The sequence below is a fragment of the Lepidochelys olivacea genome (genome assembly GCF_965140295.1).
Source record: "Lepidochelys olivacea isolate rLepOli2 genome assembly, chromosome: 5".
Lineage (NCBI taxonomy): Eukaryota > Metazoa > Chordata > Testudines > Cheloniidae > Lepidochelys > Lepidochelys olivacea.
The window spans coordinates 124,998,413-125,015,916 of NC_140415.1; the positions used below are offsets into that span (position 1 = coordinate 124,998,413).

Genomic DNA, 17,504 nt, shown 5'->3' on the forward strand with positions numbered 1-17,504 from the left:
TTTCCAAGACCAGTGAAGCTCTTTGCTATTTAGTCCAAGTCTAATAAAATGTGTGAGGTCAATGAGTGGATTTCACATCAGCAGATATTTGCTTCAAACTTGGAAAGAAGCTGGATTTTCTTTACACCATGAAGAGCATTGCAGCCTACATTTCCCCAGCACAGCCCTTACAGCTAATTTTTCCATAGGGAAGGGGTGGTTCTAACACATCCTCAAGCCAGGGTCAGACGTAAGATACCACATCAAAAAAGTTGCTGGACCAATCTCAAGTTATACAAAGCAAATGCAGTAACTGACTAACCCACCAGATGCAGTATTTATGGCACAAGGAGCAGTGAGTTATTTCAGCAAACCCCAGCATGATTCACCCATGGGCTCAAGTGTTTAATCCAAAGGCCTGTTGGAGGATCCAAGGTGTGAGCATAGAGATCACACTTGCTACACTCCAATGGTCTGAATATTAGAAGGAGAAATGGGAAAAGGAAAGAGATGCTTCCTGCCCCCAGCTGGCTATCTTTCCAGGGCACTACCCCCTGCATAATTAGTGATTGTAGCTACCAGGTAGAAAGACTTGTAGTGTGTTCTGAACATGGTTGGGCTTGCTTTTTCTGCTGGCTGCCTGTGTGGGAGGGCTATGGATGGGAAGGTGGTTTCTAAGCCCTGAGCATGCAATGGTCTCTCTGTGCTGGTGTTACTTGCATCTGTGCAGAGCTCTCTGGAACTGAGCTACTCTTCCCAACTGCCTGTTGAAGTTACTGGAGGTCTGAGTAAATGCAGGGGCTGGTTTGTGCAGGGCTCATTGTAGAATCAGGACCTAACACTGCCCCACTCTAGCCTTTGCAACCGCTGAAGGTCGTGTGTCTGGATGGAGGCCCACTCACATCCCCCTGTGGGACAGACACATGAGTGTGAACATCTAGTGTCCTTGGCCCCCCCGCCTGGAGGCACACACAGCAGTTATGCTGAGAATCTGCAACAGTATGTTGCAGAGTCAGACTGCCTGAAACTAAGCAAGGCCAAACAGGGGGGATATGGAAGAACAATGCTGAATAAAGCAGCTTTATGTATAGTTTAACAAATGATACAGAGACTCAGGGAACTAGCTGGGAACTGGATTGGCTGGCTATATGGATACTTGGGGCAGCTTGCTATTGGATAAGTATGCTGGGAAAAAGGATGTATAAAAGCCTGTGTAACTTCCTCCTTTGTGTGCAGGATTTGAGATTGTATTCTCCCTGTACCTTTTTGCAGCTGCAAATAAACTTTTCTGCTTCTCCACCCCGTTGTGATTATTGGGTGTAGCACCCCGGGTAACGAACCAACTCAAGCTGTTGTTCAGCCTCTCGGCACTGGGTGCCGGCAACACCATCATTTCCCAAATGCTCCCCTGAGCCTGGGGTTCCACGTATTGAACTGACCCTTATATTGGAACTGCTAACTGCACTCAGTCTTTAACCCCTTATTGCCCAGGGTGGGGCAACCTAACTCACTTTGAGCAATCAGCACTCTCCTCTCTTAGATTGTTTTAGTGAGAAAAAACCTTCTACACTGAAAATGTTACCAGGGAAATGGAGCGTAAAAGCGCTCTTCAGAGAGACCAACGGGAGCCAAAACTGGCAACTCCGAAACCCTGTAACTTTTCAGAGGCTCACAGCCCTCACGGGGTAAAGTTGGGAATGCAGCTGTGTGATTGGTCTCCTGAGCTGTCTGTCAAGTGTGTCCAGCCCCATGATGACATCATCACAGGAATATAATGGCTGAGACCTGGGGAAGGTCTGAGTATTGGTGAAAGATTAGGAGTGTTGAAGTTTGGTAAGATGTGTGGTTAAGCTCTGTACTATGTCTCTCGTTCTTTGGGTGTTTAGATGGGGGTTCTTTCTTACACAGATTGTGACCCAATGTCTTTCCTAGTGGCCAGTAATAGCTAGGATTGAATGATCAGAAGCTCTTAGCTACTTTCAGTACTTTCTAGCTGTACTTGTGTAAAGCATTTCTAGCTGAGTCTTCGGAGCAAACAGTCCAGGGAAGGTAACTGTCTGCCTTCCGGACTGGGAGGCCTGGATTAATGGTATGTTCTAGGAGATGGAGGCTTCCCTAGAGAAGAATAGACTATTTAACAAGGAGAACTAAATTAGAGCTTGGACTATGGGAAAACTCTCCACTCACCTCTCTACCTGAGCTAAGCTATGCTGCCCCCATTCTGGGATGGGGATTGGGACTGCTGGCTGTGGTCTGAATTCTGGTTTGTCCGAATGATCTGCAGGTGGAAACACTTGACTGAGGTGGCTGATTCAGCTGAGACTGGAGTGCTGGGTAACCAATATGTATCTGAAACAGATAATGCAGGAAACACTAAAAGAAAACAGGCCTGGTGCCTTCCCGAAAGGGAAATGCTTCCTGGCCCTAGCTTTCTAGTTAGTGGTCTCACTCTTGCCTCTAGGAGTGATGGTGTCAATTTACCTGAACTGGAATCTGTTTCTTTACCAGACCAGTCTTTAACTGACAATAGAAAATATTTGTATTTTTACCAGCTAAATCGGCTTTAAAATAACCAGCCTGCCATAGTGAGCATCTCCTAGATCATAGATCAGAAGGGACCGTTATGATCATCTCCTATGTAACTCAGAATCCGGGGAGACTTAAACACTACTCACTCTGGAGGTCCCTGAAGGCTCGCCAATGGTACCTTCTCAATTCAGTGTTCTGTGTGTGTAGTCAATGGCTACTACCTTCAGCAGGATAACTTCTGTCAGTGATTGTACTGGGGCTAATTCCATTTGTCCCAGAGTATAATCTGGGAAAAGACTAAGCTAGGAAGATGCCTCTGATGAGCTGTGCAGGTGTCCTGGTGCTCCCCTTGGGAGGTATTGTTGGGTCTTGAAGTCAGAGTAGAAGCTTTGGGAGTGTGTAAATGGGGTGTTACATCGGGTGGGATCTGAGTTGCTACAGAGAATTCTTTCCTGGTTATCTGGCTGGTGAATCTTGCCCATATGCTCAGGGTTTAGCTGATTGCCATATTTGGGGTCAGGAAGGAATTTTCCTCTTGGGCAGATTGGAAAATGTCCTGCAGGTTTTACCCCTCTCTCTATAGCATGGGGCACGGGTCACTTGCTGGAGCATTCTCTGCTCCTTGAAGTCTTTAAACCACGATTTGAGGACTTCAGTAGCTCAGACATAAGTGAGAGGGTTTTTGCAGGAGTGGGTGGGTGAGATTCTGTGGCCTGCGTTGTGCAGGAGGTCAGATTAGATGACAATAATGGTCTCTTCTGACTATAATATCGATCTATCTATGTGTAACACCAACAGACCCTGGTCATCAGCAGGATCAAACCCAGGCCCTTTGGAGGCTCATGCATTTAGCTCCACTGCATGAGCTAAAAGCCATATGGCTCTTAGCTAAGACTGTAGAGTGGATGCGTTAATCTCTCTCTAACTGGTCCTGGTGCCACTAGAGGGGATAGAAGACAACACCCAGACGAACTGGCTATTTCTGTTTCTGGGCCTGCCTTACATGAAAGGTCTAAGGCCCTGGCCTGTTCTCTCTGTAGAGAGACTTCCTACAGGGGGACAACCTGGTCTGGCTCTTAGAGAAAACGGACCGGGAGCAGCTCTCCTGATGTTCCTACACAATACTGATTTTATTTCCTGCTGTAGCCACTCAATATTCCTTTTTGGGTCTTACAGGGACATCTCACTCCACCATGTCTGCTAAGGAAAATGAACCACAGGTGGAGACCCAGGCAGAGGAGCAACAGGTGGGTCCCTCCTGGGGAGGCAGGTGTGCTTGGCGGCTGGAAGGGCTGTTCTAGCTTGAATGTCTCCACTGCTGGAGACAGGGACTCGTAACCACAACACTAGCTAATGCTCCAAGTTCTAGTTCTCGGAGTGCCGTAGTCACTGCCCACAAGTGCCTCCTGAAGCCAGGAGGAGCACTGGGGACCCTTTGACTGCTGGCTGCACTGTAACACTGACAAATCCCGTTGACTAATGCCCAAAAAAGTTGACTAATGCAAAAAAGAGTGGGGCATTGTACCGTTTCCTGGACTGAGACATGGTTCCTGATCGGGAGAGACTGCACTGGGAAAGACAAAAGGTCTCTCCATTCCTGCTCTCGCTGACAGAACGAGACTGTGACACAGTTCTGTTTTGTTGGTGGGAGTGCCAAGGTGCAAATGGCATTCCTGAGATTGCTGAATATTGGCAGCTGTTCCAATGGGACCAGGCTTCTGGGTGTGTAACTAATGTCACAGGCAGGCCACTGACCCCCTGCTGACAGGGACAGGAGACTGCCTAGCTCTGAGGACAGTCTCCTACAGAATCGGCAGTTGCAAAGGGAAAGAGACAGGAGGGGCATCTTAAGAAGCCAGGAGCTCTTCCCCAGCTGACGACTCTTTCCCTCCCCCAGACTGCAGGGGACAGGGTGGCTGGCCTGCCCTTGGTCAGCTCTGCCTGTGAGATGGCCTCTGCCAGCTACGCTGCCACCAAAGAGACCCACCCAGGCATCAAAGGGGTCTGTGAGGTGGTAGAGACTGGGGAGAGGGCCATCACCTCTGCTGCTATCAACGGGGCACGGCCCATCCTGGCCCAGCTGGAGCCACAGCGTGAGTAAGGGAAGGGAGACAGGAACACTCCTGTATGTGTAGTGGGGGAGGTGGGTCTGGGGGCAGGCTCAGCCTACAGTGGCTCTAGGCCCACTACTGAACTCGGCCTCCAACTGGCCACAAACAGAATCCAGACTCCCTTCTCCTGCTCCTCTCAACTCAGCTAGCTCCTAGACATGATCTAGCCAAGGCATTGGCCTTGTGCGGAGCAGCTCTGACTGCTGCAGCAGCTGCTGTTAAGGATTCTTGCTCAGGTACCAGCGGTGAGCTGGACCAGCCTAGAGGCAAGCAGTGCCCAGGCAGAATCCCTGGTGTGCATGGCTGGCCCAGTACCACACAGCCACATGCACTGTGTATGGGACCTAATGCCATGGAGCAATACCTGCTAGAGGGCTGTCAAGGTTCCTCCCCCACTCTGAACTCTAGGGTACAGATGTGGGGACCTGCATGAAAAACCTCCTAAGCTTATCTTTACCAGCTTAGGTCAAAACTTCCCCAAGGTACAAAATATTACACCCGTTATCCTTGGAATGGCCGCTACCACCACCAAACTAATACTGGTTACTGGGGAAGAGCTGTTTGGACGCGTCCTTCCCCCCAAAATACTTCCCAAAACCTTGCACCCCACTTCCTGGACAAGGTTTGGTAAAAAGCCTCACCAATTTGTCTAAGTGACTACAGACCCAGACCCTTGGATCTTAAGAACAATGAACAATCCTCCCAACACTTGCACCCCCCCTTTCCTGGGAAATGTTGGATAAAAAGCCTCACCAATTTGCATAGGTGACCACAAACCCAAACCCTTGGATCTGAGAACAATGAAAAAGCATTCAGTGTTTTACAAGAAGACTTTTAATAAAAAATAGAAGTAAATAGAAATAAAGAAATTCCCCCTGTAAAATCAGGATGGTATATATCTTACAGGGTAATTAGATTCAAAAACATAGAGAACCCCTCTAGGCAAAACCTTAAGTTACAAAAAAGATACACAGACAGAAATAGTTATTCTATTCAGCACAATTCTTTTCTCAGCCATTTAAAGAAATCATAATCTAACACATACCTAGCTAGATTACTTACTAAAAGTTCTAAGACTCCATTCCTGTTCTGTCCCCGGCCAAGACGACTACAGACAGACCCACAAACCCTTTGTTTCTCTCCCTCCTCCCAGCTTTTGAAAGTATCTTGTCTCCTCATTGGTCATTTTGGTCAGGTGCCAGCGAGGTTACCTTTAGCTTCTTAACCCTTTACAGGTGAGAGGAGCTTTCCCCTGGCCAGGAGGGATTTCAAAGGGGTTTACCCTTCCCTTTATATTTATGACACGCCCCCCAAATCTCAGCTAGGGTGAAACACTGGCTGGGATTTCTTCCTGGAGCTCTAGGAAAACAGAGTTAATAAGACACATGCATCTCTAAATATACTACCAAGTACATAAAGACTAACAATATTTTCCACATCTCAAGGACGATTTTAACCAGTTGATTCTGGGAAACTTTCACGGGAGAGTGCATCAGCCACTTTGTTAGAAGCTCCTGAGATGTGTTGGATGTCGAAATCAAAATCTTGGAGAGCTAAACTCCACCGAAGAAGTTTTCTGTTAGTTTCTTTGACGGTGTGAAGCCACTTTAGTGCAGCATGGTCGGTTTGCAGGTGGAAACGCCGTCCCCAAACATATGGGCGTAGCTTCTCCAGAGCATAGACAATGGCATAACATTCTTTTTCAGTGACTGACCAGTTGCTTTCCCTCTCAGACAGTTTTTTGCTGAGAAACACTACAGGGTGGAATTCTTGATCAGGTCCTTTCTGCATTAAAACTGCTCCCACACCACGCTCGGATGCATCTGTGGTTACTAGGAACGGTTTGTCAAAGTCTGGGGCCCTTAGTACAGGGTCAGACATGAGTGTCGCTTTAAGCTTGTTAAAGGCCTTCTGACACTTTCCGGTCCACTGAACAGCATTTGGCTGTTTCTTTTTGGTTAGGTCTGTCAGTGGGGCAGCGATTTGGCTGTAGTGCGGTACAAATCGTCTGTAATAACCGGCCAAGCCTAAGAAGGATTGAACCTGTTTCTTTGACTTTGGGACAGGCCACTTTTGGATAGCATCCACTTTGGCCTGTAGGGGGCTGATAGTTCCTTGACCCACCTGGTGTCCAAGGTAAGTCACTCTGTTTAGGCCTATTTGACACTTCTTAGCCTTAACAGTTAGTCCTGCCTCCCTTATGCGCTCAAGGACTTTTTGTAGATGTTCCAGGTGGTCTGCCCAGGAATCCGAAAATATGGCCACATCGTCAAGGTAGGCGACTGCATATTCTCCTAATCCCGCTAGGAGACCATCTACAAGTCTTTGGAAAGTGGCGGGTGCATTTCGCAGCCCGAAAGGGAGTACATTAAATTCATACAGCCCGAGATGTGTGATGAAGGCTGACCTTTCCTTGGCAGATTCATCTAGCGGTACCTGCCAGTACCCCTTGGTTAAGTCCAAGGTAGAGATGAACTGGGCCCTTCCCAGTTTCTCTAATAGTTCATCTGTGCGTGGCATGGGATAGTTGTCTGGGCGAGTTACAGCATTTAGCTTACGGTAGTCCACGCAAAAACGTATTTCCCCATCTGGTTTGGGAACTAGAACCACTGGAGATGCCCATGCACTTTCAGAGGGGCGGATTACACCCATCTGTAACATATCCTGGATCTCCCGTTCTATAGCAGTTTTAGCTTGAGGAGACACCCGGTAAGGTTGGACCCTAATTGGGTGAGCATTACCTGTGTCAATGGAGTGGTATGCCCGTTCAGTCAGTCCTGGGGTGGCTGAGAACGTTGGCGCGTAGCTAGTGCACAGCTCCTGGATCTGCTGTCGCTGCATACGCCCAAGGGTCATGGAGAGGTTCACCTCTTCCACACCACCAGCACATTTCCCTTCGTAGTAAACACCTTCAGGCCACTCAGCGTCGTCTCCTCCCTGGGCTGTAAACTGACAAACCTTTAATTCTCTGGAATAAAAGGGCTTTAGAGAATTAATATGGTACACCTTAGGCTTTCGGTTGGAGGTGGGGAATGCTATGAGATAATTAACAGCTCCCAGGCGCTCCTGGACCGTGAATGGCCCTTCCCATGATGCTTCCATTTTATGGGCCTGGAGTGCCTTTAAGACCATGACCTGGTCTCCTACTTTGAAGGAACGCTCTCTGGCATGTTTATCATACCAGGCTTTTTGCTCTTTTTGAGCATCCTGTAAGTTTTCTCTAGCAAGGGCTAAAGAGGTTCGGAGGGTGTTTTGTAGGTTGGTTACAAAGTCCAGAATGTTAGTTCCTGGAGAAGGTGTAAATCCCTCCCATTGCTGCTTCACCAACTGCAATGGCCCCTTAACCTCACGGCCATATACAAGTTCAAATGGGGAAAACCCTAAACTGGGATGTGGTACAGCTCTGTAGGCAAAGAGCAACTGCTGCAATACTAGGTCCCAATCATTGGAGTGCTCATTTACGAATTTACGTATCATGGCCCCCAAAGTTCCATTAAACTTCTCCACCATGCCATTTGTTTGATGATGGTAAGGAGTGGCAACCAAGTGATTTACCCCATGAGCTTCCCAAAGGTTTTTCATAGTTCCTGCCAGGAAACTAGTCCCTGCATCTGTGAGGATGTCGGAGGGCCAACCTACCCTGGCAAAAATGTCTGCTAGTGCCTGGCACACACTTTTAGCCCTGGTGTTGCTTAGAGCTACTGCTTCCGGCCATCGGGTGGCAAAATCCATGAAAGTCAGTATGTACTGCTTTCCTCTGGGTGTCTTTTTCGGAAAAGGACCCAGAATATCCACAGCTACTCGCTGAAATGGAACTTTAATGATGGGGAGTGGCTGGAGAGGAGCTTTGACCTGGTCTTGGGGTTTTCCCACTCTTTGGCACACCTCACAAGACTGGACATAGGTAGAAACATCCTTGCCCATTCCCTCCCAGTGGAATGACCCCCCCAAACGGTCTTTGGTCCTGTTCACCCCAGCATGGCCACTAGGGTGATCATGGGCTAAGCTCAAGAGCTTGGCCCGGTATTTAGTTGGAACTACCAACTGTCTCTGAGGATGCCAGTCTTCCTGGTGTCCCCCAGAAAGAGTTTCCTTGTATAAAAGTCCTCTTTCTACAACAAACCTGGATCGATTAGAAGAGCTGAGAGGCGGTGGGTTGCTCCGTGCCGCCGTCCAAGCTCTCTGGAGGCTTTCATCTGCTTCCTGTTCGGTCTGGAACTGTTCCCTTGATGCTGGAGACATCAGTTCCTCATGGGATTGTGGACCTAGGCTTGGTCCCTCTGGAAGCGATATAGGGGATGGAGCTGTTTCTGTTGACTGTGAACCGCTCTCCGCTGGTGTACTATGTTGGGATTCAGGCTCCGGCTGAGCCTCTTGTGTAGGGTTATCGGCTGCTGCCAGTTCAGGTTCGGTGGGGCCCTCTGGTGTTGAGGTTGCAAGTACTGGATTCAGTGCTGACACGGGGTCTGGTGTTGGTTGTTCGGCTGGTTCCGGTTCTGGGACTGGTTCCGTCTGGGTCTCTGGGACTGGATCCACTACTGCTGTTGCAGACATTGGCCTGGGGTCCAGGTCCATCACCTCTGACTGGGTCCTGATAGAAGTTTCCGGAACAGAGCTAGGCCTCACGGCTTGTTTAGCCTGGTTGCGGGTGACCATTCCCACCCTCTTGGCCTGCTTCACATGATTGGCCAAGTCTTCCCCCAACAGCATGGGGATGGGATAATCATCATAGACTGCAAAAGTCCACATTCCTGACCAGCCCTTGTACTGGACAGGCAACTTGGCTGTAGGCAAATTGAAAGAGTTGGACTTGAAGGGTTGAATCGTCACTTGGATCTCTGGGTTGATTAAATTGGGGTCCACTAAGGAAGCATGGATAGCTGACACTTGTGCTCCGGTGTCCCTCCACGCGGTGACCTTCTTCCCGCCCACACTCACAGTTTCCCTCCGCTCCAAGGGTATCTGGGAGGTATCTGGGCCTGTGGACCTCTGGTGTGATTCCGGTGCAATGAACTGTAATCTGTTGGGGTTCTTGGGGCAGTTGGCCTTTACATGCCCCAGCTCGTTACACTTAAAACATCGTCCAGCTGACGGGTCACTGGGGCGAGGAGGGTTGCTGGAGAATGGGGTGGTGGGACGATAAGGGGTCTGGAGGGTTCTTTGGGAGGTAGGTGGGGCTTTGGGCGGCCCCCGGTAATAGGGTGTGGTCTGGGGTGGTCCCTTCTGGTCTCCGCTCCAACTGCGACCAGTTTTCTTCTTCTCTGCCACCTCCACCCATCTGGCTCCAATCTCTCCTGCCTCAATTACAGTTTTGGGTTTCCCATCTAGGATGTATCTTTCTATTTCCTCAGGAACACCCTCTAAGAATTGTTCCATTTGCATTAGGAAGGGCAAATTTACTGGAGATTCAACACTTGCTCCTGATATCCAGGCATCCCAATGTTTTACAATGTGGTAGGCATGTCGGGTAAATGACATGTCTGGTTTCCACCTTAGGGCTCTGAACCTCTGACGAGACTGCTCGGGTGTTATCCCCATTCTGACTCTCGCCTTGGATTTAAACAGTTCATACTTGTTCATGTGTTCTTTAGGCATTTCAGCTGCCACCTCAGCTAAGGGTCCACTGAGCTGCGGCCTCAGCTCTACCATGTATTGGTCAGTAGAGATGTTGTACCCAAGGCAGGCCCTTTCGAAGTTTTCTAAGAAGGCCTCAGTATCATCACCTGCCTTGTAGGTGGGGAACTTTCTGGGATGGGAAGTGGTACCTGGAGAAGGATTGCTAGGGTTTGTTGGTATATTCTGCTGGGCCTTTATCCTCTCCATCTCCTCCACATGCTTCCTCTCTTTTTCCTTCTCCTCCTCCACATGCTTCCTCTCTTTTTCCCTCTCCTCCTCCACATGCTTCCTTGCCTCCATTTCCCTCTTGTGGGCAGCCTCTTGGTGTTGTTCTGCCTCCCTTTCTTGTTCCTTCTTCAGCTGCATGAGTTCTATCTGTCTTTCATGTTCCCTTTGTTTTTCCTCAGCCTGAAATTTGGCTAATTCCAGCTGTAGTCGAGCTGAGGATTTGGCCATTCTAACCTCTCTGTTTTTAACTAACTTTACACCCGAGGTTTAGAAATAAACAAACAAAACTTGGCTGTAAAATTTTGCTGTGCTGGAATAGAATACCTATTCTCTGATAGTGATTGTCAGCCTACAGAAAAAGACAATTCCCTTGTCTCTGCTCTGGGCCCAAATTAAAGCAAAAAACCTCCAACTACTTGGAAACCTGCTTACCCAGCCCAAAGAAGAAAAAAATTTCTTTTCAAACCTGTGCTCCTTGTAAAACAAACAAAAAAAAAAATCAAAATCCTAAAAAAAAACCCTGCCACTTTTGTCTCCAGGCAAATGGGTAGAGCACACACCCCCTATTTACTTTTAGGAAGAAAAGAGAAAAAAAAAAAAACCTCTGGGTTGGAAGACTGTGAATTTCCCTGCAGGAGTTAAGTACCCTGCCTCCAGGCAAAGAAAATCTGCAATTCACAAGATAATCCCCTTTTGTCTCTGCTTGGCCACAAAGCAGAGAGAAACCAAGCTGCTTTCAGTTTCAAAGCTGCCTTCTGGACTTCCTAAAAATTCCTTTTTAAAATCTGTATTTCTAGTTCAAAAAATCTCAACTGGATCTCAAAATGATTTCAGGTTAATCCCACCACTGTGCCACCATGTCAAGGTTCCTCCCCCACTCTGAACTCTAGGGTACAGATGTGGGGACCTGCATGAAAAACCTCCTAAGCTTATCTTTACCAGCTTAGGTCAAAACTTCCCCAAGGTACAAAATATTACACCCGTTATCCTTGGAATGGCCGCTACCACCACCAAACTAATACTGGTTACTGGGGAAGAGCTGTTTGGACGCGTCCTTCCCCCCAAAATACTTCCCAAAACCTTGCACCCCACTTCCTGGACAAGGTTTGGTAAAAAGCCTCACCAATTTGTCTAAGTGACTACAGACCCAGACCCTTGGATCTTAAGAACAATGAACAATCCTCCCAACACTTGCACCCCCCCTTTCCTGGGAAATGTTGGATAAAAAGCCTCACCAATTTGCATAGGTGACCACAAACCCAAACCCTTGGATCTGAGAACAATGAAAAAGCATTCAGTGTTTTACAAGAAGACTTTTAATAAAAAATAGAAGTAAATAGAAATAAAGAAATTCCCCCTGTAAAATCAGGATGGTATATATCTTACAGGGTAATTAGATTCAAAAACATAGAGAACCCCTCTAGGCAAAACCTTAAGTTACAAAAAAGATACACAGACAGAAATAGTTATTCTATTCAGCACAATTCTTTTCTCAGCCATTTAAAGAAATCATAATCTAACACATACCTAGCTAGATTACTTACTAAAAGTTCTAAGACTCCATTCCTGTTCTGTCCCCGGCCAAGACGACTACAGACAGACCCACAAACCCTTTGTTTCTCTCCCTCCTCCCAGCTTTTGAAAGTATCTTGTCTCCTCATTGGTCATTTTGGTCAGGTGCCAGCGAGGTTACCTTTAGCTTCTTAACCCTTTACAGGTGAGAGGAGCTTTCCCCTGGCCAGGAGGGATTTCAAAGGGGTTTACCCTTCCCTTTATATTTATGACAAGGGCACAGGAAGCAGCTCCAATGCTAAAAGGATCTGAGCCCATGGCAGGCACTGGAGACCCCTGAAACCCTCTAGGAGAAGCTGGGGGTGGATGAACAGATGACTTGCAGCCGGATCTCCTGAGTGCTAAACCTGGCTCTGAAACAGACTGGCTCCATAGCCTTGGGCAACTTGCCCAACCCCTCTTCCTTGGCTTTCCCATCAGTAACCTGGGGACACTTGCTTAGGAACACCAGTCCTCCAATGTACACGGATTAGGAGCCCCACAAGATCTGTGCACATGAAGGAATTAAGTTAATGAGTTCTTTGGTTATGTTTCAGTTACAGCAGCCAATGAATATGCCTGTCGGGGTCTGGACAGACTGGAGGAGCAGCTGCCCATCCTGCAGCAGCCGATTGAGAAGGTAACCACACGAGTGTCACGGCTGGTCCTGGAGCAGGATGAGGCTGTAGGCCCTTCACTTCCGCTAGGTGTTCAGTGACCTCTCCTCTGACCCCTTTTCCTCTAGGTGGCTTTGGATGCCCAAGACCTGGTGGGTGCCAAGGATGCAGTCTGCAGCACGGTCACTGAGGCCAAGGATGCAGTGACCAGCAGGGTGAGTGTGGCCCAAGGGGCTGTCCAGGAGAGCGTGGAGGTGACCAAATCCACCGTGACCAGCAGCATGAGCACAGTGATGGGCTCCAGCATGGGGCAGATGGCTGCGAGTGTCATAGATGCAGCATTGGGGAAATCTGAGCAGCTGATGGACTACTACCTCCCCATGACAGAGGAGGAGCTCGGTAAGATCCCCTCTGCTGAATACAAACCAAGGTGACCCTGGTGTCTTCGGGCGTGGCTTGGACTCACAGTGCTCACAGCTGAGCTGCCAAAAGAGCCACCTCTCCTTTGGGCTGCCTTGCAACCTAGCTTGGCTACTAGCCCTCCATGCTGGGCCCTCGCTAGCCCTGTCCGATGGCTCTGACGCTCTCTGTGCTGCTACCCACTGCCTTACTGGTCGGTGCTGCAGGGCATCCAAAGGTGCCCTGGGAAAGATTGCATCGGTCACAAGCTCTGGGAGGACTGAACGCATTCCTGCCTTGTATCCTGGCCCTGACAACCAGTGGTACAAGTAGATTTTAATTCTTACCAGTACGGCAACTCATGGGACAGACCCAAAAGTGTGGGGGGGCACATCACTCCCCCCAAACGACCCCATCCTGCCTCGTGCGGGGAGGGCTCTACACACTCCAGACAGGAGATGCAACTATGTGGAAGGGCTTGTGGGGGGCCAGCTGGGGGTGGTACAGGCACACCGGAGGAGGTGCCAGCGTTCTGCTCCTTTCGCTGCTGCGGTTCCTGAGAGCCCTGCGGTTTTCAGTGGATACCGAACGTCATTCCAGCAACAAATGTATTAATGGCGCGGCGTACCTGACCTTACTGCCTGACTTGCACCACTGCTGCCAACTGACCCCTTCCCCCTTCCAGCTGAGCTTGCCACAACTCCCCTGGAGGGGTCTGGAGAGGCTCCCGCAGAGCAGCGGAGTTACTATGTGTGTCTGGGTTCCCTGTCGAGCACGCTGCGCCAGCGAGCCTACCAGCACGCCCTGGGCAAGATGAGACAAGCCAGGCAGCGCACCCTGGAGGCCCTCTCCCAGCTCCAGCAAATCATTGACCTGGTAGGAACACGACCCCTCTCCCTTGCCCTGTAGCTGCTGTGGGTCACGGTCTGTCATAAATATAAAGGGAAGTGTAAACCACTTTAAAATCCTTCCCGGTCAGAGGAAAAGTCCTCTCACCTGTAAAGGGTTAAGAAGCTAAAGGTAACCTTGCTGGCACCTGACCTAAATGACGAATGAGGAGACAAGATACTCTCAAAAGCTGGGAGGAGGGAGAAAACCAAGGGTCTGTGTCTGTCTATATGCTGCTTTTGCTGGGAACAGAACAGGAATGGAGTCTTAGAACGTTTTAGTAAGTAGTCTAGCTAGGTATGTGTTAGATTATGATTTCTTTAAATGGCTAAGAAAAGATTTGTGCTGGCTACAAGGACTGTCCCAGTCTGTGTGTCTTTTTTGTAATTTAAGGTTTTGCCTAGAGGGATTCTCTGTTTTGAATCTAATTACCCTGTAAGGTATCTACCATCCTGATTTTACAGAGGTGATTCCTTTACTTCTATTAAAAGTCGTCTTGTAAGAAAACTGAATGCTTTTTCATTGTGCTAAGATCCAAGGGTTTGGGTCTGTGGTCACCTATGCAAATTGGTGAGGATTTTTACCAAACCTTCCCCAGGAAGTGGGGTGCAAAGGTTGGGAGGGTTTCTGGGAGGAAAGACGTGTCCAAACTACGTTTCCCAGTAAACCCAGTTAGAGTTTGGTGGTGGCAGTAGAAATTCCAAGGGCAAAGGGTAAAATTAATTTGTACCTTGGGGAAGTTTTAACCTAAGCTGGTGAAAGTAAGCTTAGGAGGTTTTTCATGCAGGTCCCCATATCTGTACCCTAGAGTTCAGAGTGGGGGAGGAACCTTGACTCTGTCTCTGCAGCCTCCCATGCTCAGTGCCATTGGCACTGTTTGTTCCTGGGCCCAGCTGTGTCGCTGCAGTAGTGCTGCCTGCCTGCTGCCCACACCTAGCTGTGGGAGAGCTTCCCTGGCCAGCCGCCTCCTGCTCTTCCCAGCTAACTGCCCTCTCCTCCTGCAGATCAGCCATGCCAAGCAGGCCGTAGATCAGAAGCTTCACAATGGCCAGGACCGTCTGTACCAGATGTGGCTCCAGTACTGCAGGGGGAAGTTGGAAGGGCAGGAGGATCCTGACTCCGCAAAGGTATTCTCCTCCTTCTCGCCCTCACAGCCTTGCTCCAGTGAACTCCCCCCATCTGCAGGGGAGACTTGCAGATACTCCAGTCTCTCTTTCTCCTTCCAGCAGGTTGAAGCTCAGGCTCTAGCCACATCCCAGACCCTCACCCAGCAACTGAAAACCACCTGCCTTACTCTCCTGGGCAGCATCCAGGGCCTTCCCAGCACTATCCAGGACAAGGCCCAGCAGGTCTCGAGCAGTATACAAGAGCTCCAGGCCTCCTTCTCCAGTGCCGGCTGTTTCCAGGATCTGTCCAGCAGTGCCCTGGCCCGGAGTCGGGAGATGGTGACCAAGGCCCAGGAGTCCCTGGATGAGCTGCTGGAATACGTGACGCAGAACATTCCCCTGGACTGGATCGTGGGACCCTTCACTCCTGCTGGAGACTCTCCACCGTGTCCTGTTGAGCTGGTGGAGGAAGGAAAGAAGGTGGAGGCCTGAAGGGTTCCCCCTGCTGCTGGAAGGAATCCAGCTGAATTGCCTGCATAGCTAGTGTGGGGTCTCCCTGCTGAGGCCACAGTTCTGCTTTGGCAGATGGTGGACTGAGGTCAGGTCTTCCTTCTGCAGAACCTGAATGGCCTTTCCCAGGCCCACTTCTCCAGAACCATGTATTACCAGTTACAGGGTGGCATCACTAGTCATGCAGGACTGCATCCCTTGCAGGGCTAGTCTGCTTCTCTCAGGACATACATACAGCTGTCTTCCTCTGTACATAGGAAGTGCTCCTGAGCTTGATCTTTTCCCTAGCTTTCTAATGTGTAAAACTAGGGTTTAATGTTACAATAAACCTCAACTGCATTCAAATTTCTGTCTGCTTAATGTGATTCCCTCCCTGGCTCATGCTCTGTAGAAACATATACTGTAGAGGTGACCCCATGCCCCTCTTCTTCACACACACAAACCCCCTCCACCCACTTTCTCTGGAAGGGCTCCAGAATGGCTGAGCTCATCTCCTGGGTGAAGGCATCTCTTCAGGTGCCTCCATTTGACACTCTTCCATTGAGACTTTTCTCATGTAGAAGAAGGCAACAGTGTTCTCCCCATTGAGAACACTCGTCTGGCTTCCAGTGGCTAGCAAGGCAACATTACAGGCTCTGAGACCCAACTAACAGAGGGAAAGACCCAGGTTACCTAAACCTAAACCTTCCCCACTACAACTTGATACCATTGATCCTTGTTCTGTCATCTGTATCCCTGAGAACAGTCCAGATGCATCCTCTTTGGAACTCCCTCTCAGGTAGCTGACAGCAGCTATCAATTCTCCCCCCCACACCCTTCTTCTCTTCTGCAGGCTAAACAATTCCAGTTCCCTCAGCCTCTCCTCATAAGTCATGTGTTCCAGTCCCCTAAACATTTTTGCTGCCCTCTGCTGGACACTTTCCAATTTTTTCACATCCTTTTTGTAGTGTAGGGCCCAAAACTGGACATAGTACTCCAGATCAGGCCTCACAAGTGTTGAATAGAGGAGAACAATCATGTCTGTCGATTTGCTGGCAATACCCCTATTTACACAACCCAAAATGTCATTGGCCGTCTTGGCAACAAGGGCACACTGTTGACTCATAGCCAGTTTCTTGTCCACTGTAACTTCGAGGTCCTTTTCTGCAGAAAAGTCAGAAACTCCCTAACTGACAGTGAGCGATCACTGAGGCTAATTTGCCTGTGTAACTGGAAGTGTGTTACATACCCTGCTGTGTTCTGGATTAACAGAGGCCCCTCCAACACACTAGCTAGGTGGAGCCCTGCTGGGGTGAGTAAAGGTCCTAGTCTGCTCCTTTTAGGAATATGGAAGAGTAAGTATAGACTTCAGGAGTGCTGGTCAGCTAACGTGACTTCTGTATCCAAGCCCAGTGAAGCTCTTTCCTCTGTCATCCAAGTCTAATAAAATGTGTGATGTCAATGAGTGGATTTCACATCAACAGATCTTAGCTTCAAACTTGGAGAGAAGTGGGAGCTGGATTTTCTTTACGCCATGAAGAACATTGCAGCCTACGTTTTCTGAGCGCAGCCCCTGCAGCTACTCTTTCCGTAGAGAAGGAGCGGTTCTAACACATCCCCAAGCAGGGTCAGACCTAAGAAACCCGATGGAAAATGTTGCTGCACCACTCTCAAGTTATATAAAACAAATTCAGTGACTGACTAACCCACCGGGTGCAGTATTTATTCAAAGAGCAGTGAGTTATTTCAGCAAACCCCAAACCAATGGGCTCGACTGTTTAATCCAGAGGCCTGTTGGAGGATCCACGTGTGAGCATAGAGATCACACCAGCTCCACCCCAATGGTCTGAATATTAGAAGGAGGAATGGGAAAAGGAAAGAGATGCTTCCTGCCCCCAGCTGGCTTTCTCTCCTGGGTGGCACCCTCTCGATAATTAATGATTGTAGCTGTAGATCCCAGGTAGGAAGACTTGTAGTGTGCTCTCAACATG

General features: G+C 49.1%; 1 protein-coding gene across 2 annotated transcripts; it reads left to right on the forward strand.

Moving 5' to 3' along the window:
• Window positions 1–882: 882 nt before the first annotated feature.
• On the forward strand, window positions 883–15,868 carry LOC311521406 (perilipin-3-like). 2 transcript variants are annotated; one of them, XM_084629739.1, is made up of 8 exons: window positions 883–1,812; window positions 3,685–3,755; window positions 4,406–4,601; window positions 12,572–12,654; window positions 12,760–13,030; window positions 13,716–13,906; window positions 14,923–15,045; window positions 15,148–15,868. In XM_084629739.1, the coding sequence occupies exons 2-8, from the start codon at window positions 3,702–3,704 to the stop codon at window positions 15,514–15,516; spliced, it is 1,287 nt and encodes a 428-aa protein (XP_084485865.1). In that variant the 5' UTR covers window positions 883–1,812; window positions 3,685–3,701; the 3' UTR covers window positions 15,517–15,868. The 2 variants fall into 2 exon arrangements, with proteins under 2 accessions (XP_084485865.1, XP_084485864.1); XM_084629738.1 differs by having other exon boundaries at window positions 885–1,812; window positions 15,145–15,868.
• Window positions 15,869–17,504: the final 1,636 nt, after the last annotated feature.

What these genes read in the sequence shown, in the direction of transcription:
- LOC311521406 (XM_084629738.1), top strand. Translation starts at nt 3,702, where the DNA reads ATGTCTGCTAAGGAAAATGAACCACAGGTGGAGACCCAGGCAGAGGAG. An exon ending in GGCCCAGCTGGAGCCACAGC is followed by an intron (nt 4,602 to 12,571) that starts GTGAGTAAGGGA and finishes GTTATGTTTCAG; the next exon opens with TTACAGCAGCCAATGAATAT. An exon ending in CATGACAGAGGAGGAGCTCG is followed by an intron (nt 13,031 to 13,715) that starts GTAAGATCCCCT and finishes TCCCCCTTCCAG; the next exon opens with CTGAGCTTGCCACAACTCCC.